The sequence below is a fragment of the Didymosphaeria variabile genome (genome assembly GCF_027946475.1).
Source record: "Didymosphaeria variabile strain IMI 356815 chromosome Unknown scaffold_1, whole genome shotgun sequence".
NCBI lineage: Eukaryota > Fungi > Ascomycota > Dothideomycetes > Pleosporales > Didymosphaeriaceae > Didymosphaeria > Didymosphaeria variabile.
The window spans coordinates 3078010-3095837 of NW_026611620.1; the positions used below are offsets into that span (position 1 = coordinate 3078010).

Consider the following 17828-nt stretch of genomic DNA (forward strand, 5'->3'; position numbering starts at 1 on the left):
CTGCGCAAGCGACCATCCCGAGCGAGTCCTGGGGAAACTCTCCTAGCGCACATGATCGCGAACAGTCGGGCCGGAGCCACAGCTTCACCATCGCTTGCCCGTCGACTCGCGTCTCACAGTTTCACTTGTCACCGACAGCCTCTTCTCATCGGCCGATCTCCTTCCCACTAGCGCCACTTTAGAGGCCGCCCAGACACACCCCTCTTCCACGAGAGGTCCTGTACGTGGACGCCAGAGCCAGGAACAGCCTGCTTCGAAAAGCCGTCGGGCTTCGAGAGGGTGTGCAACAACTTGATTCTTACGCATGAACCCGAGCCAGCCCCATTGACCACCAGAGATTCCATAGCCTTCAGCCTGCCTTATTGGCGACTCCCACGCCCAGGACACGGGGAGCTGGTTCACGACTTCCGGATCCGCGCCCTGCATTAGTCGGCTTACATGCAGAACGCAGACATAAGCGGCCCTACATACAGCTTTCACTGCTTGAAACTGGGTCCTTTTCTTCTTGTTAACCAGGATGGTGCACTAGCTGGGACGTTTGTCGGTCAGAGATCCGAAAGCAACAGAGGTTTAACTGGTCCTCGTATACAACGAGACGAAGCTCTAACCGAACGGATGCGTACAGTGGAGGTGCCACCTTACATACGGTATCTTGATCCGTCCACCCCATCAACACGAAGACTAGAAAGTACTACCCCTTGAGGATCTTCTGTGGACATAGTCAGTGGACTGTCTCATGTTTTCAATCTGCTTTGGCGCAGGAGCGTCCTGACGACAGATCGAGAAACTTTGAGTGTCATGTTTCATTGGATTCGACGAACTCAAAGCTAACCCCAGGTTCTGCAGAGCATAGGGCCCACGGCCTGACGCGGTTACTAATCTCATCGCCCCTACCGCCAATTTGCCTCTTGGTGATCCGTCAGCAACAGTAAGGTCCCAGTCACATCCGTATTATGTACATCCTACAGATAGAACCGTTCTCTAAACTCTTGTTACCCAACAGAAGTCCGTCCGGAGAATTATGGAAATGACAAACAGCTGGGACCGAACCTCACAGCTGCATTGTGCTCCAGGTCACTCTAAGATCTACAGTGCGCTTGACTGCACGAAGTGCTCCTTAACTCATCTTAGCTCCAAACGCTAAAGAGAACACTAAATGTAAATACCCTAACAAGTGTTGAGTTGATCGCTTTCTCGAACTTGTTTCGCTTGAGGCTCGTGTAAGAATCAGTAGAAGCACTTTACTGAGCGTGACCTGAACGGGCACCATGCAAGTAGACCCCTACCCAATCCATGTTCTGTATCGGTTGAGCGTGGTCACATACCTTCACGCATCGTCCCGTGTGCAACACGATATGGTAAGACTAATCGGGATCAAACAAGCGTTCTGTAAGATGGATCTGCTTCTCGACTGTGAAAGAAGGCCAACCTCAGCTTTATTTATTAATGTGTGCCTGCCTCTCGAATATGCTGAGCGTGGTATCGAGGAGGGTTTTTTTTAGGAAAAAAAAGAAAACCGTTCTTTACAAATTCCGCTATGCTATGCAATAGTCTACCAAACCATCTCCGATCCCCGCCACCGACTATCCCATCCCCATTCCTGATCTACACTAACCCTTCGTAGCCTCGATAGCTCCCTCCTCATCGCTCCGGTTCCCCTTCTGGACCCTATCCCACTCGACCCTATCAGCCAACTCATCCGCCTCATTAGCCGTCAACTCCGGCATCTCTTCATTCTCAATCTCCTCTGGCAGCACCAAGTTGAGCACGAGATTGATGAAGGCTACAATCGCGAAGCCTGTCTCCAGGATGAGCACGATGGCGTTGTAGAAACCCAGGAGCGCATGATTGGGCCCCGAATAGGTGAACACGTAGGAGAACCAGCTACACGAAGTGTCAGTATGGAGAGGAGAGCAATAGGAGAGGACAAAGAACGTACTCCGGCACCAACGTCGCACCCAACCCTACGGTCAACCCCGCCGTCAAAATAAACCGGTTCCTCCTCGTAAACTCAACAGTACTGATAATCCTTATCCCGGACACCGTGACAGCGGAGAAGAGAAAGCTCGTCATGCCGCCGAGGACCGCGGACGGGATGGCGACGAGCGCGGCGGCGAACTTTGCGAAGACGCCCATGACGATGAGCCAGAAGCAGGCGGCGTAACCAGCTTTACGGTTTGCACAGCGGGTGAGGGCGATGACACCGTTGTTTTGGGCGAAGACGGACATGGGGGTTATGGTGCAGAGGCCGGAGAGGATGCCTGCGTGGGGGAGTTAGAGGGGTGTAGGAGTTTTAAGGAGCTCATGTATGCTGAAGATGCAGACATTCTTGAAATATCCAAGCGAAAGTTGACGTACCATTGAGTCCATCAGCGAGGATGCCACCCTGGATACGTGAATCGAAGAGTTCGCCGTCGACGTCCAGACGCGAGACATCACAAGTAGCAGTAATATCGCCCATAGCTTCCATAGCAAGAACCATGTAGACGGCAAGTAAAGGCAACACAATAGGCCCGTATACCGAGAGCTTAAAAGTATGCACCCAGATAAAGGAAGCAGCTGGCGAAGAATCTATGGAGCTCCTGTCAAAGTATCCACACGCACCAGCGATGATGCACCCGACGAGCAGACCAATGACGACAGCTGTGGACTTCATGATAGGCGCACCAAAGCGCTCGCAGATGATGATGGTGATGAAAACGCTGAACCCGAGGCCAACAAATTCGGCACTTCCCCACGGAAGCGCGTGAGGTGCATTGATGTTAGGGCATAGTCGGAAAAGGCCTGTCTCGGGTCTGCCAGCGCAATCGTTCGAACCACCCGCCCAGTTCTTGAAACCGGTTTCGATGAGATGGACGCCGATAAGCATAACGGTGGGACCGGTGACTAGAGGAGGGAAGATGCGCTTTAGGATCCTGGGCGGAGTGAAGGACATGAGGATTTCGAGCAGAGCGCAGACACATTGCGTGCCCAGGATAGCTCCATAACCATCCGGACAAGGAAGCTTAATCCCATCTGCGTCAATCGGACAGAATCCTGTCTGGTACATCTGTGCCAGCGCTCCGGTGGCGATGGGGATGGTCGCAAAGGATGTTCCGACTACCGAGATGAGTCCAGTGCCAAGATAATAATTAGTCTTGTAGAAGTGGAAGCGCGACATTTGAATTGCAGAGAGTATTCCGGATACAATCAACGAAGTCGAGACTAGGTATTGCTGCATCTCCAGTGTTAGGTTTGCTGAGCTGGCAAGGATAATGGGCGGCGTGATGATGCCCGCCAACATGGCAAGGGCATGTTGGAAACCGAGAAGAAGCGCGAGGAGAACTGGCATGCGATCATGGAGACCGAAAAAGGGCGCCGCTCTTCGTTCCTTTTTCATGAAAGGGAGATTTGGCTTGAACAGAAATGCATAGTCATAACGCCCAATGAGTCCGTCCCTAATGCATTGTTAGTTTCAGGGAGTGGACGAGGTGGAAATAGCGTACTTTGTGGTGAAGGCCTTCAGCAAGCGGCGAGCTTTTTGATCAATGCTCCGTTTTGGGCCGTGATCTGGTCCAATACGATCTGGTATAGCCATAGTTGTGGCAGTCACTTTTGAGTAGGGTTTGGTGGAACCTGTTGAATATTTTAGCCTCTCATGCGGCTAACGCTACCGACAAAACGACAAAATCGTCGAATTCTTGACGGGACCCAAAGGTCGGTCAGACGTACGGCAAAGGCAACGAAAGCGATGGCTGAACCGGCTGCCTAACTATGTGGTTGGCGAACGCGAACGTTAATCGATGCGTCGTGCGCCACTGGAAATTAAAAGGTCGCGTGTGGGTTGGGCTGGCCTTCGATACCGAATAGATGCCGGGGTGTTACGCTTGAAGGAAGTGCATGTGTCGAGGTGTGAAAGGCAGCTGCAGAGCTGATGCGGGATGATGATAGCCTAACAATGATGCAAGTTTGATTATTTAAAGATTCTTGTTCGACAAGGCTTTATCGTGACTGGTTTGCGATTGCGGAGACTCATCTAGGGGTTAGGGTTTCCGCGCAAGATTAGATATCCAAGAACATAGGGAGAAACAGGAAGCAATACGCATAGGCATTCATAGGCTTCCTGTTATCGCAAGAAACAGTCGTGTATGCTGTGACCAACGTTCCGGATGCAGGGCGATCTTAGGAGGTCGCCGACAACATCGCTATCCTCCGCCAGCATCATCGAGTTCTCCGCGAGAGAAGGTTGTACATGGAGCTAAGTCTAGTCTTGGATGCGGATGTTGCTAAAAGCTTAACAAACATGGCTGATAAGCACCACACTCCGCGTCGCTAAAGGATGTAGGGCACGTGATCCGGGCGTCTCCGATGTGGAGGACATCTCGTGTGGGTTACAAATCCCACGCAGCGAAGCCGGAGACCTCATCTACCTATGGTAGTTGCAGTACTGGATGATCTCGAATCCAGCTTCGCTGTCTCCGCTCGGTTCCGACAAGACCTCATGTTCTCCTACTCGGGGAACGGCGTCCGCAGATGGTCTACTAGCAAACTGTCGCATAGTACTTGACTCGTTGCGCTACGGCTAATGATTGTTACGAACACTCGTCGTTGCAACGAGGTGTGTTGAAAGTCTGACAATTGACACATGTGCATACTTGATATTTGTACTCCAAGGTAATGTATTTAGTGATGACGTTCTACAGTGGAAACATTATCTTACTTGGGTGTCTACAGAGCAAGTTGTAAGGTCACTCACGACATTCGAGGGATGCTGCAAGGGAGCTAACGAATCCAACGGTCGGTACAAGACGGGCGACGGATAGCTGACAGCAACTTGCTCTCGAAGCACGCGTTGAGAAGATTAACTTGGTGTGTGAGCTGTGGTAAAGGAAGCTCCCTCACATCTGAGCTAGGCAAGAGGCACCTCGGCGTCACAACGCATCATCTGAAACCGAGGCAGGTAAGAAGGCATACAAAGAAGGCATATAAATGCCTGTGATATGCGCGCAGTAGAAGTGTTGACGGCTGATAACAGGCAGCGCTACACAGTACGCGATAAGGCTGAGCCTGTGTTGGGAGCCTTCGGTTGTAGACTAACGGAAACGGGTCACGGTTGCGAAGGCCCTGGCCCCCGGGACGACACCACGAAGCTGCGAACACCATGGCAAGTCGGCATGGTTCGCATGAGCCGTGGAAGATGCAGTGGATCAAACGTGTACCCGTGGCCGGTTGGCGATGCTTGATCCCGGATGGGTTGAGCGTGGAGCGCGAGAAGCACTGCTGCGTCTTGCGTTCGCTTCTCGATGCTTACCACTGCCGATTTACCGCGCGTTCGATTGCATCACCACCCTGAAGATGCAGCGTGGCGTGAGACGTGGAGGCGGGCATCAGAGCTAGCTAGCACTGCTGGATCGAAGCCATCTGCCTGGCAATTCCGTTACCGTCATGTCTTGATGCCATGCTCTGGAGAGAAAAGCGGACAGGCGATTCACGCACTGACTTTTGCCACGCATCGACGCTTCTCGATGCTGCGATCGGCGGGGTGCGCACGGCGGAAGGGCAGAATTCTCTGCACGCGGTTAACTCGCCCAAGCCGACCCTGAGCGAGCGAATGGCAAGATGCGCCAGGCCGAGCGCTCGGGGTCTCGAAAGTGCTGGATGCAAGGTCCCGGTCCATTCGCTTGGGGCACGGGCACGAGTGCAGCGTTGGGGGTTCAACATTTCCGACCCTCACCCCGGTTGTTTCCACCAAGCGTCGACATTCCACCGCCTTTTATTGTCGGCCTCGCTTGCCTTCCACCTTCCCTCCATCCTCACCCCTCTTTCCCTCTCTCCCAACTCCCTCCCTCCGAGACCATTGCCTCGTGCGTGGCAAACAGTCCCTGCGTGGACTTGACACCTTGACAGGCGACCGGCGCGTCTTCCTGTAGCGAAAATTCTCCCACCCTACAGAACTCTTCGCCCCCAACCGCCGCACACGACAACCATGCCTTCCCACCAGCCTGTCGCAGGCGAGATGGCCATCGACCCTCAGTTTGTCTCGCAGCCATCCGCCATGGCTAGCACAGCCGAGCCGAACCGCAACCCCAAGTACGACCCCAAGAAGCCGCACATAACAGATCTTCCCATTACGAGGGGCAACTGGTACAAGCACGTCAATTGGCTCAATGTAAGCTCAAAACACACTCGACCGACATGATTGATCATCCCTGACCCGGCAACTAGGTCTTCCTCATTGTTGGCATTCCCTTGATGGGCTGCGCCTACGCTTTCTGGACCCCGCTTCGCTGGCAGACCGCCCTCTGGGCTGTCATCTACTACTTCTGGACCGGTCTCGGCATTACTGCCGGCTACCATCGCCTCTGGGCACACAAGTCATACAACGCTTCTCTTCCGCTGAAGATCTTTCTCGCTGCCGTGGGCGGCGGAGCCGTCGAGGGCTCCATCCGCTGGTGGAGCCGTGACCATCGCGCCCATCACCGCTACACGGACACGAACAAGGATCCCTATAGTGTTCGCAAGGGCCTTCTGTACAGCCACTTTGGATGGATGCTCATGAAGCAGAATCCCAAGCGTATCGGCCGTACCGACATCACCGACTTGAACGAAGATCCGGTTGTTGTCTGGCAACACAAGAACTACCTCAAGGTCGTTTTCTTCATGGGTTTGATATTCCCGACCATTGTCGCTGGACTTGGCTGGGGTGACTGGCTTGGTGGTTTCATCTACGCTGGTATCCTCCGCATCTTCTTCGTACAGCAGGCCACATTCTGCGTCAATTCCCTCGCTCACTGGCTCGGCGACCAGCCCTTCGACGACCGTAACAGTCCCAGGGATCACGTCATTACTGCTATTGTCACTCTCGGCGAAGGGTACCACAACTTCCACCACGAGTTTCCCTCTGACTACCGCAATGCCATCGAGTGGCACCAGTATGATCCCACCAAGTGGAGCATTTGGCTCTGGAGCAAGCTCGGCCTCGCCTACGACCTCAAACAGTTCCGCTCGAATGAAATTGAGAAGGGTCGCGTTCAACAGCTACAGAAGAAGCTCGATCAGAAGCGATCTAAGCTCGACTGGGGTGTTCCTCTCGAACAGCTCCCTGTTATCGAGTGGGACGACTACGTTGAGCAGGCTAAGAACGGCCGTGGCCTCGTCGCTGTTGCTGGTATCGTTCACGATGTAACCGACTTCATTGCCGAACACCCTGGCGGCAAGGCGCTCATCAGCAGTGGTATTGGCAAAGACGCTACCGCCATGTTCAACGGTGGTGTTTATCTACACTCCAATGCCGCCCACAACCTCCTCTCCACCATGAGGGTTGGTGTTATCCGTGGTGGCTGTGAGGTTGAGATCTGGAAGCGCGCTCAGAAGGAGAACAAGGACGTCCAGATCGCCAAGGACGAGGCTGGCAACCCGATCATCCGGGCTGGTAACCAGGCCACAAAGGTTCACCAGCCTATCGTCAGCGCAAGCGCGGCGTAAGCGTGTTTTTAGATAATCTATTTCGACTCACATCATAAGCGACTCGGCGTTGGGATGTCTACACCTAGTATCGGCGTAGCAATGTTTCCCTTTCTTTTTTTCAATCATTCGCTTGGGCTTTCGAACCCTCTCCACGATTAGACGGCATACGGGTCCGATTTGTAATGGCAGTGGCTTCAGTGCCCAAAAGTTGGCTAGGCAGACCCAGCCTTACTTTCAGTATAGATCGCACAACCCTGACCATTCATGACATGAACGATCTTCCTCTGCACAATGTGATTTTATAGGCTAATGAACACACATTCTTGACGTTCAGCCTCGCCGCTGACCTCGTCACAATACACAGGATGGCAAAACCCGCAGTCTGGACAGCCTAAGTAAGAAGTAAGCGGTCTTGAATTGACCAGCTATGTCGATGTAAACTCGCCATGACGCACTTATCGTGGGTTGACTGCACTGCGAACCTCGAGGTCGTTGGTGCCTTGCTTGTGCTCGCCTAATCCGGAAGCGTCATCTTGCACCTGAGCCCATCGTCAACCCTACTCTACGCACAGGAACCTTCCACTTCCACTTCACCTGAGCTACCAGAACCTCATATCTAGCTACAATGAATGCGGAGCACGATCTCAACGGCCGTCCAAGCAAGAGGCGAAAGCTAGAAACTGACATCACCACAGACGCCACGCCGCCGCCCTCAACAGCAGAAGAAGACATTGCGGGCGAGGGTACTTCTGCGAGCTTACAAAGACCTATCAGTCCTCCAGTCGCCCGCAGAAGGAAGCGTTTGCCGTGGTCCTTGACACCGCAAATACCGTATGCGGAGACCAAAGCGCACGTGACCGAACAAACAAACGGGCAGACCCCACAAACGCGCACGGCTGAGGAAGAGATAGACCACGAAGAGACGAAGTTCTACCCGTCGCCATTCCAGCTCACGAAAATCAGAGATCTAGCGCCATGGCAAAATATAGATACGGTGGCACCGAAGGACATCCTGGGAGATCCTTTGATCAAGGAATGCTGGAATTTCAACTACCTGTTTGATCTGGATTTCGTCATGTGAGTACTGTTATTAGAGAGGCTGTAGTTGGCGGTCTTTATGCGATACGTTGATTTGAGATGCAGAGGCAGAGGCAGGCTTTGTAGAAGCACACTGAATATGATTTAGTGCTTGACGGATTCAGGGCTGGGGCTGACCAAGTTAGGGATCAATTTGATACGGACGTGAAAAAAACAGTCAATGTGAAAATCGTGCATGGATTCTGGAAGAACGAAGACGAGAAGAGGATTGCATTACTGGTACATACATCAATCTTCTACACACGTTCGTGTTCTGATATCTGACTTCTGTAGGAACAAGCAAAGCGCTACCCAAATATCCAACTCATATCAGCCTACATGCCAGACCCCTTTGGCACGCACCACTCAAAGATGCTCATTCTACTTCGGCACGATGACAGCGCTCAGGTAGTCATTCATACCGCAAACATGATCCAACGAGACTGGACCAACATGACGCAAGCTGTATGGCGATCACCACTCGTGCCTCTTCAGTCCATTACCTCGGTCTCCCTAGCCGATGAAGTTACGCTACCTATAGGCAGTGGCGGTCGCTTCAAGAAAGATCTTCTCTGCTATCTCAATGCATACGGCAAGCGACTAAATGGACTGACGGAGCAGCTCACCAAGTACGATTTCAGAGCTATCCAAGCTGCTTTTATAGCAAGTGCACCTTCGCGTCAGACACCTAATGCCGCGAGGCCATCCGTACAGACATCGTTCGGCTGGCTTGGCCTCAAGGAGATACTGTCAACCATCCCAGTAAGGAAGACAGCAACCCCGCTTCCTCCCAGCATCGTCGTTCAAATCTCGTCAATAGCCACACTGGGCGCGAGTCCAGCCTGGCTCAACCATTTCCACTCTGTGCTCAACCGCACAGCATCTGCAAACCATTCCTCGCCAGCATCCTCCTTCTTCACCAAAGCCTCGTTCAACTCCAAAAAGAAGCCAGAGCCAGAGCTGAACATCATCTTCCCCACCGCCCCCGAAATCCGCACTTCCCTCGACGGCTATACCTCCGGCGCCTCGATTCACACGAAAATCCAATCACCTGCGCAGCAGAAACAACTCGAGTACCTACGTCCTCTGTTCTGCCACTGGAAGTATCAGGACCTTCTTCCAGACTCTGCTTCTACTTATACCATCCACGCAAGGGAGAGGCGCGAAGCTCACCGCGGTCCTGCGGCCCCGCATATCAAGACTTATGTTCGCTTTGCTGATGTGGAGAAACAAACTATAGATTGGGCGATGGTCACGAGCGCGAACCTGAGTAAGCAGGCGTGGGGTGAGGTGGAGAATAAGAAGGAGGAGGTATGGATTCAGAGTCATGAGACTGGGGTTGTGGTTTGGCCTGCACTGTTCAGTGTAGATGAGGACGCCGTTATGGTGCCTGTGTTTGGGAGGGATATGCTGCAGGCTGGAGATGTGTCTGGACTGGTGGAGGGGGACGAGAGAGAGAATGGTGGGAGAAAGGGGAAGGGGAAAACAGTGATTGGGTTTCGCATGCCGTATGATCTGCCGATGAGTCCGTATAAAGCAGGCGAGGTTCCTTGGTGCGCGACGATGCCGGATAGCGAAGAGGACTGGATGGGAAGGGTGTGGAAAGGATATTAGTCTCTCCACAGAGCCCCCCCAAAGACCAAAGCGTACGCCATTGCCCTTAGGGCCATCACAATCATAGAACGGCGAGATATGAATACGAATTCGAGCAGTTCAATTCGTGTAAAAACGGAGTATGTAGCTCAAAATCGAAAACAAGTCGCAGCACATGAACGCATGGGTTCGAGGTCGTGTCATTTGTCGTCCTACAAGTGTCTTTCTGCAGCCATGTCTTCATTCCACCCGCTCACGGCAGGCATCTATATGCATTCACTTCAAGTGCGTCTTGATCAGCGACTCGCCAAGCTCGATGTACTTCTTCTCCGCGTCGGCCTGCGAGGTACCGGCATCAACGACCTCCTGCCACCTCTTGCGCTTGGCCTTGCCCTTTTAACTGTCAGTCAGTTCCGTTCATCCCAAAACAGCTCTACTCCAAGCTCTAGTTTTACGAAGTAGTCATGTGAACAGACGAGCGTAGAGCGGAAAGGGTTTGGAAGGCACGTACGGTGAAGTCCATCATGCCCGGCTTGGGCGCCTTCTCGATGTTCTCGCCCTGCGCGATCTTGGCGTAGGCGTACAACTGTCACTGTCAGCATCTTCCCAGGACTCTCGAAGTTCGGTATGGAAGGCGGGGAAAGCATATTTCGTTGTGTCTAGGAAAGGATCGAGAGATGGGAACGTACGTTCAGCAAATCATCGTTGCTAGGTCCGCTCTTGATCTCGCGGGTCTTCTGGTAGACCTCGTTGAACTTTGCGGAAGGCATTCTCGAGCGTGTAGAAGACGGCGTAGAATGGTAGATGGGCAGGTAGAAGAGTAGGCAAGCAATGTAGGAAGGGAAGCTGTTGGAGACGAGGGGCAGAGGCGTTGGACTGGCGGGGTTTGGATTGGTGGGGCAACCGCACGCTAGCTATGACGCAGGCCACCTGACGTTGTGGGAAGCTTGGAAGGGGCGTTGCACATAGAGTGAAGTGCATGGTAGATGCCTAGGCAGAGGCAGCAGGGCGGATTGCTTTGCTGCGTTGGCATTGGAAGAAGCAGGGTTGGTACGAGGGGAAGCACTCAGGGCATACGTGTTCGATGCCTCGTGTTCTTCCCCATAGATTTGCATTTTGTACTATGTTACTGCCGAGAGCGGATGTAGAACCTATAGATACTTCTCTATATTTCGCCGTTTGTTCTAAATAGCTGTTAGGAGGAGCTAGCATTCGGCCTTGACACCCCGTACCATTTCTATTGTTACGCCCACAGTTCTTTTCAGACCTCTCAGCTTTTCTGGAGCGTTCTCCTTTGAGAGTAGGACGCCTCCAAGCACATGCCTGATGAATGACAGCTGTTATACTCAATATCTCGTGGGTAAACCATCGATACTGAACACTGTCTTGTGTGGAGTGTGCCTTCTTTGATTTGTCGTCCCTCGTGCTCTATAGTCTTCCTTTATGAAGATTGTCAAGTTGGTCTGCCACCCCAAGAGGCTAGGCGATCTCCGTACACCTTGCTGAGGCTGTCTGATATATCGAATACGCCTTGTGCATCGGCAACTTCCAGGGCGTTTCGACCTGACAGAGCAGTACTTCTCTCCAGGTAAACGCGTATTATTTGGTACATGTGTGCCGATGTGGTTTGCGGTCCGGCGGACTGTTCGCTCATTTCAAAACAATGCTATCCGAAGACTTCTCAATCACGGGTATGAACTCGGCCAAGCGATTTGGGTCTCTCATGATAGCGAGCACATCCTCCCTAGTACCTGCAAGTGTCTTACGCACCGTCTCATATTTCTCCTCTCTTGCAGTATATTCTCTTATCACTTCCCCGGTCGCAAACTCGACGAAAACCCTGGTGTCTCGTATTCGAAAGACCACATCATCTAACCGCATGAAGAAACGAGCTAGGAGCAGAAGCCTTGCAGGCATGACGCGAACCTTGCAAGAGAACATGGCGATACCATTGTCCGCGAGCTCGTCCTCATAGAGCATGACGTCGTCGAAGAATTGGATCGGGTCGGGGCGCTTGAGCAGAGCGAGCGGTATCGGGGCATCGGTGGGTTGGAGGGCAGGTGTTTCTGGGGTTGAGCCTTTGTAGTCGGTGCTATAGGACCAATCGAAGGGCTTGACGACCTCCTTGATGTCCTCGAATTGCTTTTGTCTGGCGATGTCAGGACTTCCCCGGAGGTGTATGCGCATCGGCTTTGCCTAGACGTCAGAATACTCACCTATTCTGCTGCCACTCCTTCGAGTAGGACACCTTCAGCATAGAGTCTCCCGTCTTGTCGACGCGATCCAGCGCATCGAAGGCGTTGAAATCTATGCGCCAGCCGCTGGGCGTATGCTCGATGCGCATGAAGTTGTCCCCGAATATCATCTCTGGCGGCGCAATTCCCAACTTCTTCGTCATCTCGTCGATCGGTCCGGCTTTCAAGATTGGAAGCTTACGCGTGGTGATCTTGAAGCCATCCTTGGTGACGGATGTATCTGCGTGACCCGGGGCAGTCGTGTCGGGCGGTGCGCCGTTGAGCGCCGACATCTTCGCACAGATTCGAAGGTAGCAGTTCGACAAATGATCCAGCGTGAACCAGTGGAGATTGCAGGTTGCGCAAGAAAAGTGTCTCAGCTTGAGCTGCGGGGGGTGGGGTTCGGAAAGCTCCAAGCCCCAGAGCGGGCATCGCTTGTGTCGCTCTAGCAACGGCGCTTGTGTACTGGTTCTAACACATCCATCCCAGCCCGGCCGCTTTGCCCTCAAGCCCACTCACACATCGCCAGGCCGACGCAGTACAGTTGTCTGCATTCAATCGCAGTTCCAATCTGCGCTTTCCTTCTGTTCTACTCAACGCCTTGCCTTCCAGCCGCCTTGCATCCTTTCGTATTTCAGCAGACACAATGGACGTTACCAACCTCGAGGCCGCTTTCGAGCGCATTACTGTCAATGACGAGAACGACGACCATGCTACTTATCACAAAGCAAAGGTGAGGACGATCTTCTTGCCCTACCCTCTGTTGAACCATCCCTAACGGTATCCAAGGCTTCTGTCGCCACCGTATCGTTAACTGGTCTCTCCGCCTCACAATCAGCCGCAAACCGAATGAAAATGCCACTACAGAAACTCGCTGCATCGAATTCAGCAAAGATAGTCAACGGGAACATTGCAAAGGTCACAGTAACAGCCTCATCAACACAACCCGGCGGGAACCCAGGACACCGCCGCACACTCACGGAATCTGCACTTTACTCTCAGTCCACTACTACTAAGCAATGGCACTTGGGCATGTTCGAGATCGGAAAGCCTCTTGGAAAGGGCAAGTTCGGGCGTGTCTACCTAGCCAAGGAGCGCTCGTCAGGCTTCGTCTGCGCGCTCAAAGTCCTGCACAAGAACGAGCTACAGCAAGGCAAGGTCGAAAAGCAAGTGCGCCGCGAGATCGAAATCCAATCTCACCTCGCACACCCCAACATCCTCCGACTTTTCGGCCACTTTCATGACGCTAAACGTATCTTCCTCATTCTCGAGTTCGCCGGTAAAGGTGAGCTCTACAAGCATCTGCGCCGCGAGCAGCGCTTCCCCGAGCCAAAAGCCGCACAGTACATCGCGCAAATGGCCGCCGCCCTCAAGTACCTCCACAAGAAGCACGTCATGCACCGGGACATCAAGCCGGAGAACATCCTCGTAGGTATCCACGGCGAAATTAAGATATCCGACTTTGGTTGGTCGGTCCACGCGCCTAACAACAGGAGAAACACCATGTGCGGCACGCTCGACTATCTCCCACCAGAGATGCTGACGGGAAGGGGCAAAGATAACTTCTACTCTGAAAAGGTTGATCTGTGGAGTTTGGGTGTGCTGACATATGAGTTTTTGGTGGGAGAGGCGCCGTTTGAGGATACGCAGGTTATGACGCAGAGGAAGATTGTACGGGGGGAGTACACTGTGCCTAATTTTGTGAGCCCTGAAGCAAGAGATCTGATCAAGAAGGTAAGCAAAGTTTGTTGTATACGCTAAAGAAGCAAACGCTGATCGTTGTGATTAGCTACTGGTCCTAGATCCAGAGAAGCGTATCGCCCTCGAAGACGTCGAGAGGCACCCCTGGATCGTCAAGCACTGCAAGGGTAGCGAGCGGGCGTACGACCGTGCCTCAGGCGGCAAGTTCCGCAGCAGCTCGGAGCGAGAGAGCTGAGTTCTCTCACAACGGGGAAAACCTTGTGACTGACATGTCTCTTCGGCGTTGAAATGTTCGATGTACGGCGTAATCTACCGGAATGGGCATAAAAGGCGGGTTCCTTAGGGGGTCCATCACTTGGAGTTCAGGTATTAGCTTCGTCCTATGCGGCCAGCACATAGCATTGCGTAGCATAGCGATGTCTTGATGATAATGCAAGTGCAATTGTTTATACTGGTTTCTTGTGGGCTTTACTGACTCCTCACTGATTTACACTTTTAGCTAGCCCGTTGCACGCGCGTAGATTGATGAGTGATAGAAAGGCCAAGCCACCCCAGCATAGACTATTCAACATGGAAACACGACGACGGGAGAGCAACCTAGGTATCTTCGGATCGCTTAGATGCATTGCTAAGAAGTGTGATCAATCTGTGGAAACGCAATAATGGCGCGCCTAATACCCAACGTTGTCCCGTGTGCTTTTGTTCCAGAAAGCCTGGATCGAGATATTAACCTAGCTGCCATTGATAAACCAACTCTGAACATAGAGTCCGGTAGATGGGAAGACGCTTTGAAGCCCTTCTAAGCGATGCGCTTCTGGCAGATCTCTACACCGCCTAATGCGCGTCTCTTGAGAAGCTTGCTCTTTCGTACATCACATTGGCACAGCTCCACCTGACTTCACTCACCACCACCGCGCCCCAAAAATCTTCGGCGCAACCTTCCCCCCTGTCTTTTCATCCGCATTCTCCAAATACACCCTCTGATGCCCCTTCACATCCACCGCCAATGTGTGATACTCGTACTCGTTCTGACTGGGCCTCTTCGTCAGATGTACATGGACCACACCCTGTCCCAGCGGTCCCTCCACGTAAAATCTAAACCGTAAGTGCTCGGTGCCCCACTTATCTGTTTCCGTGCTGGAGGTGATGTAGCGGTTGCGCGCCCAGCGGCTCCAGGAGGCTTCGCCGTGAGCGGCGATTTCACTGCCGGGGCCGAGCAGGCGCTGGCATTCGGGAGAGGTGCGGATGGCGGTTGTTGCGCGGTTGAAGTGCGCGGTTTTGGAGTCGGGGCTGAAAACGTCGGAGAAGAGGAAGTAGCCTACGCCGCACTTGATTGTGTAAGTCAAGATAATGGAAGGGATGTAAAGAATGCCTACTGTCATGACAATGCCGGCCACGACTATAGAGAGGTTCATTGACTGCTGGACCGTCCGCGATGCCTTCTCCCCGGGCGAGAGTTCGCTCCAGCGTACTGCACCCGTGTCATTGGCGATTGTGACTGCTCTTCTCTTGGGTTCCAGAGGACCTTTGCTCGTTTGTGTTGATTGTGTGGGCCGGGAAGTAGAGAATGCTACGCGCGCCGCCCGTCTTCGCTGAAAGCTAATTGGTCGTTTAGTGACTGGTCGAAGAAGCTGTATCGCTTCCGTAGGTTTATATATCGCCGCCATGGTGCTTGGTGGATCTGAACTTTCGTCGCAAAGAGTTCAGATGGTGGAGCACACGAGGGAAGCTCAAAGCGGAGCGAGGCCGCGCGCGCCACGTGTGGCGCTCCCCGATCGCGTGCGGGAGTGGAACAACGACATGGTTGCAACGCATTCGCCTTCCTTCGCTCGCGGACCTCCCTTTGCATTCTTTTTACCCCACATACCAAGGGCCGGAAGTGTGGATAATACACAATGAGCTCCAACAAGAAGAGTAGCCTCACAGGCTACCTACCAGACATCCTTATGGCTGCCGCCGCCGTACGTACTTTGCCCCGTGCATGCTTCTCGCGTGCAGCACATGCCTACAATTAGGCCGTAACATCTTCTGATAGAAACGTGTAGCCGTTAATAGCCTACTTCGTCATCCGAAACCTCCTCGCTCGGCTCGATCCAGAAGCTCAACAGAAGGAAGAAGCAAAGCGCAAAGCATCTGCCGCGAACCGCAAGCTCGGCGCGATCCTCTCGAACAAAGCACGCGATGGGTACGACAGCGACAGCGACGAGGAGTATGAGCGGAGAAGGAGAGGCGATAGGCCGAGGATAGAAGATCTCAATTTGACGGCGTATGAGCAGACGATTGCGATGGAGGTTGTCGCGCCCGAGGAGATTCCCGTGTCGTTTGACGGTATTATAAATCCCCTACATTACACCCAGCATGCATGGATGAGGGACTGTCATTGAACATGAACTGATTGAGTGTACCCAGACATCGGTGGTCTCGACCCCATAATCGAAGAGCTCAAAGAATCCGTCATCTACCCTCTCACCCTCCCGCACCTCTACTCACACTCCTCATCCCTTCTGTCCGCGCCCTCAGGTGTCCTCCTCTACGGTCCCCCCGGCTGCGGCAAGACCATGCTCGCCAAAGCCCTCGCCCATGAATCCGGCGCCTGCTTCATAAACCTGCACATCAGTACCATAACCGAGAAGTGGTACGGCGACTCTAACAAGCTCGTGTCTGCCGTCTTCTCTCTCGCACGAAAGTTGCAACCCTCGATCGTCTTCATTGACGAAATCGACGCTGTTCTCGGGCAGAGGCGGAGCGGCGAGCATGAAGCCTCGGGCATGGTCAAAGCAGAGTTCATGACACAGTGGGACGGCCTCACCAGCGCCACACGCTCCGGCAGCGGCGATCCCCAACGCATATGCATTCTCGGCGCCACAAACCGCATCCAGGATATCGACGAAGCCATCCTGCGTCGCATGCCCAAAAAGTTCCCCGTCGCGCTACCCAACGCGTCCCAGCGCCACAAAATCTTTAACCTCATCCTGCGCGGCACGCAAATCGATGCCCCCAACTTCGACCTCGACTACGTCGTGCGCGTCTCTGCGGGCATGTCCGGCTCTGACATCAAAGAAGCGTGTCGCGACGCGGCCATGGGTCCCGTGCGCGAGTACATCCGCAAGATGAAGGCTCAAGGGCGGTTACGACAAGGCGTCAACCCGGGAGATGTCCGGGGTCTACGCACGGAGGACTTTTTCGGGAGGGGGAGGGGGCTGAGGGAAGTAGATGAGCTGGATGATGTTGCAGATGAAGTTGTTAATGTGAAGGAGCGTGGAAGGAGAATACATATGACTGAGGAGAGCGATGCGACAAGTAGCTCGGGGACGGAAAGCGGGGAGGAGAGGTTTAGGGACAGTGCGTACCATGATGCTGAGGGTGTGCGTGTGCGGTAGAGCGAGGCCAGTCCAGCAACGGCTGAGATATGGCCAGGGAGTGTTTCTTCTGATTGTACAGATTTGAGCGTAGCTGGGACTCTGCTCATCGACAGTATATAATGGCGTCGTGTTTGACGACCGCATGTATTTGCTCTCTACTTCGGGGACCTCGGTGTTACGTGCCGCTAGAAAGGAGAGGGTTAGACAGCGCATGCTTTTGCGTCCCGAGTATAACAATGACTCGCTGTTTCTAGAACAAGTGTAATCATTTTCACTCCTCTGTCCACCCTCAAGGCTTAGCTCTGACTACTAAAGACGAAGCTCATAACCATTATCATCCAACATCAAAAGAGGCCCACGCGAATTCTCCAAACCACCAAACCGAGTTTCTACGTGAACTTCCCTCATTGGAGGC

At 53.3% G+C, this 17828-nt stretch overlaps 8 protein-coding genes across 8 annotated transcripts; 4 read left to right on the plus strand and 4 right to left on the minus strand.

Annotated features, from left to right (window-relative positions):
* Positions 1–1610: 1610 nt before the first annotated feature.
* On the minus strand, positions 1611–3577 carry N0V89_000977 (uncharacterized protein; the record flags this gene model as incomplete). The annotated part of the gene is made up of 4 exons (XM_056209795.1): positions 1611–1884; positions 1940–2261; positions 2359–3437; positions 3486–3577. 4 exons carry the CDS (start codon positions 3575–3577, stop codon positions 1611–1613), a joined length of 1767 nt encoding a protein of 588 aa, XP_056076617.1.
* A 2388-nt stretch (positions 3578–5965) lies between these two features.
* On the plus strand, positions 5966–7464 carry OLE1_1 (stearoyl-CoA 9-desaturase; the record flags this gene model as incomplete). The annotated part of the gene is made up of 2 exons (XM_056209796.1): positions 5966–6148; positions 6205–7464. 2 exons carry the CDS (start codon positions 5966–5968, stop codon positions 7462–7464), a joined length of 1443 nt encoding a protein of 480 aa, XP_056076618.1.
* Positions 7465–8071: 607 nt separating this feature from the next.
* On the plus strand, positions 8072–10137 carry N0V89_000979 (uncharacterized protein; the record flags this gene model as incomplete). The annotated part of the gene is made up of 3 exons (XM_056209797.1): positions 8072–8523; positions 8670–8763; positions 8818–10137. 3 exons carry the CDS (start codon positions 8072–8074, stop codon positions 10135–10137), a joined length of 1866 nt encoding a protein of 621 aa, XP_056076619.1.
* Positions 10138–10392: 255 nt separating this feature from the next.
* On the minus strand, positions 10393–10886 carry N0V89_000980 (uncharacterized protein; the record flags this gene model as incomplete). The annotated part of the gene is made up of 3 exons (XM_056209798.1): positions 10393–10509; positions 10628–10702; positions 10806–10886. The coding sequence occupies 3 exons, from the start codon at positions 10884–10886 to the stop codon at positions 10393–10395; spliced, it is 273 nt and encodes a 90-aa protein (XP_056076620.1).
* Positions 10887–11766: 880 nt separating this feature from the next.
* Positions 11767–12643, minus strand: TIP41 (Tap42 interacting protein; the record flags this gene model as incomplete). Its single annotated transcript, XM_056209799.1, has 2 exons — positions 11767–12265; positions 12333–12643. 2 exons carry the CDS (start codon positions 12641–12643, stop codon positions 11767–11769), a joined length of 810 nt encoding a protein of 269 aa, XP_056076621.1.
* A 353-nt stretch (positions 12644–12996) lies between these two features.
* Positions 12997–14286, plus strand: IPL1 (spindle assembly checkpoint kinase; the record flags this gene model as incomplete). The annotated part of the gene is made up of 3 exons (XM_056209800.1): positions 12997–13083; positions 13140–14084; positions 14140–14286. The coding sequence occupies 3 exons, from the start codon at positions 12997–12999 to the stop codon at positions 14284–14286; spliced, it is 1179 nt and encodes a 392-aa protein (XP_056076622.1).
* A 667-nt stretch (positions 14287–14953) lies between these two features.
* TIM21 (mitochondrial import inner membrane translocase subunit tim21) lies at positions 14954–15718 on the minus strand (the record flags this gene model as incomplete). Its single annotated transcript, XM_056209801.1, has 1 exon — positions 14954–15718. One exon carries the CDS (start codon positions 15716–15718, stop codon positions 14954–14956), a length of 765 nt encoding a protein of 254 aa, XP_056076623.1.
* Positions 15719–15946: 228 nt separating this feature from the next.
* On the plus strand, positions 15947–17431 carry MSP1 (mitochondrial dynamin GTPase Msp1; the record flags this gene model as incomplete). Its single annotated transcript, XM_056209802.1, has 3 exons — positions 15947–16012; positions 16097–16379; positions 16461–17431. 3 exons carry the CDS (start codon positions 15947–15949, stop codon positions 17429–17431), a joined length of 1320 nt encoding a protein of 439 aa, XP_056076624.1.
* Between the last annotated feature and the right edge of the window lie 397 nt (positions 17432–17828).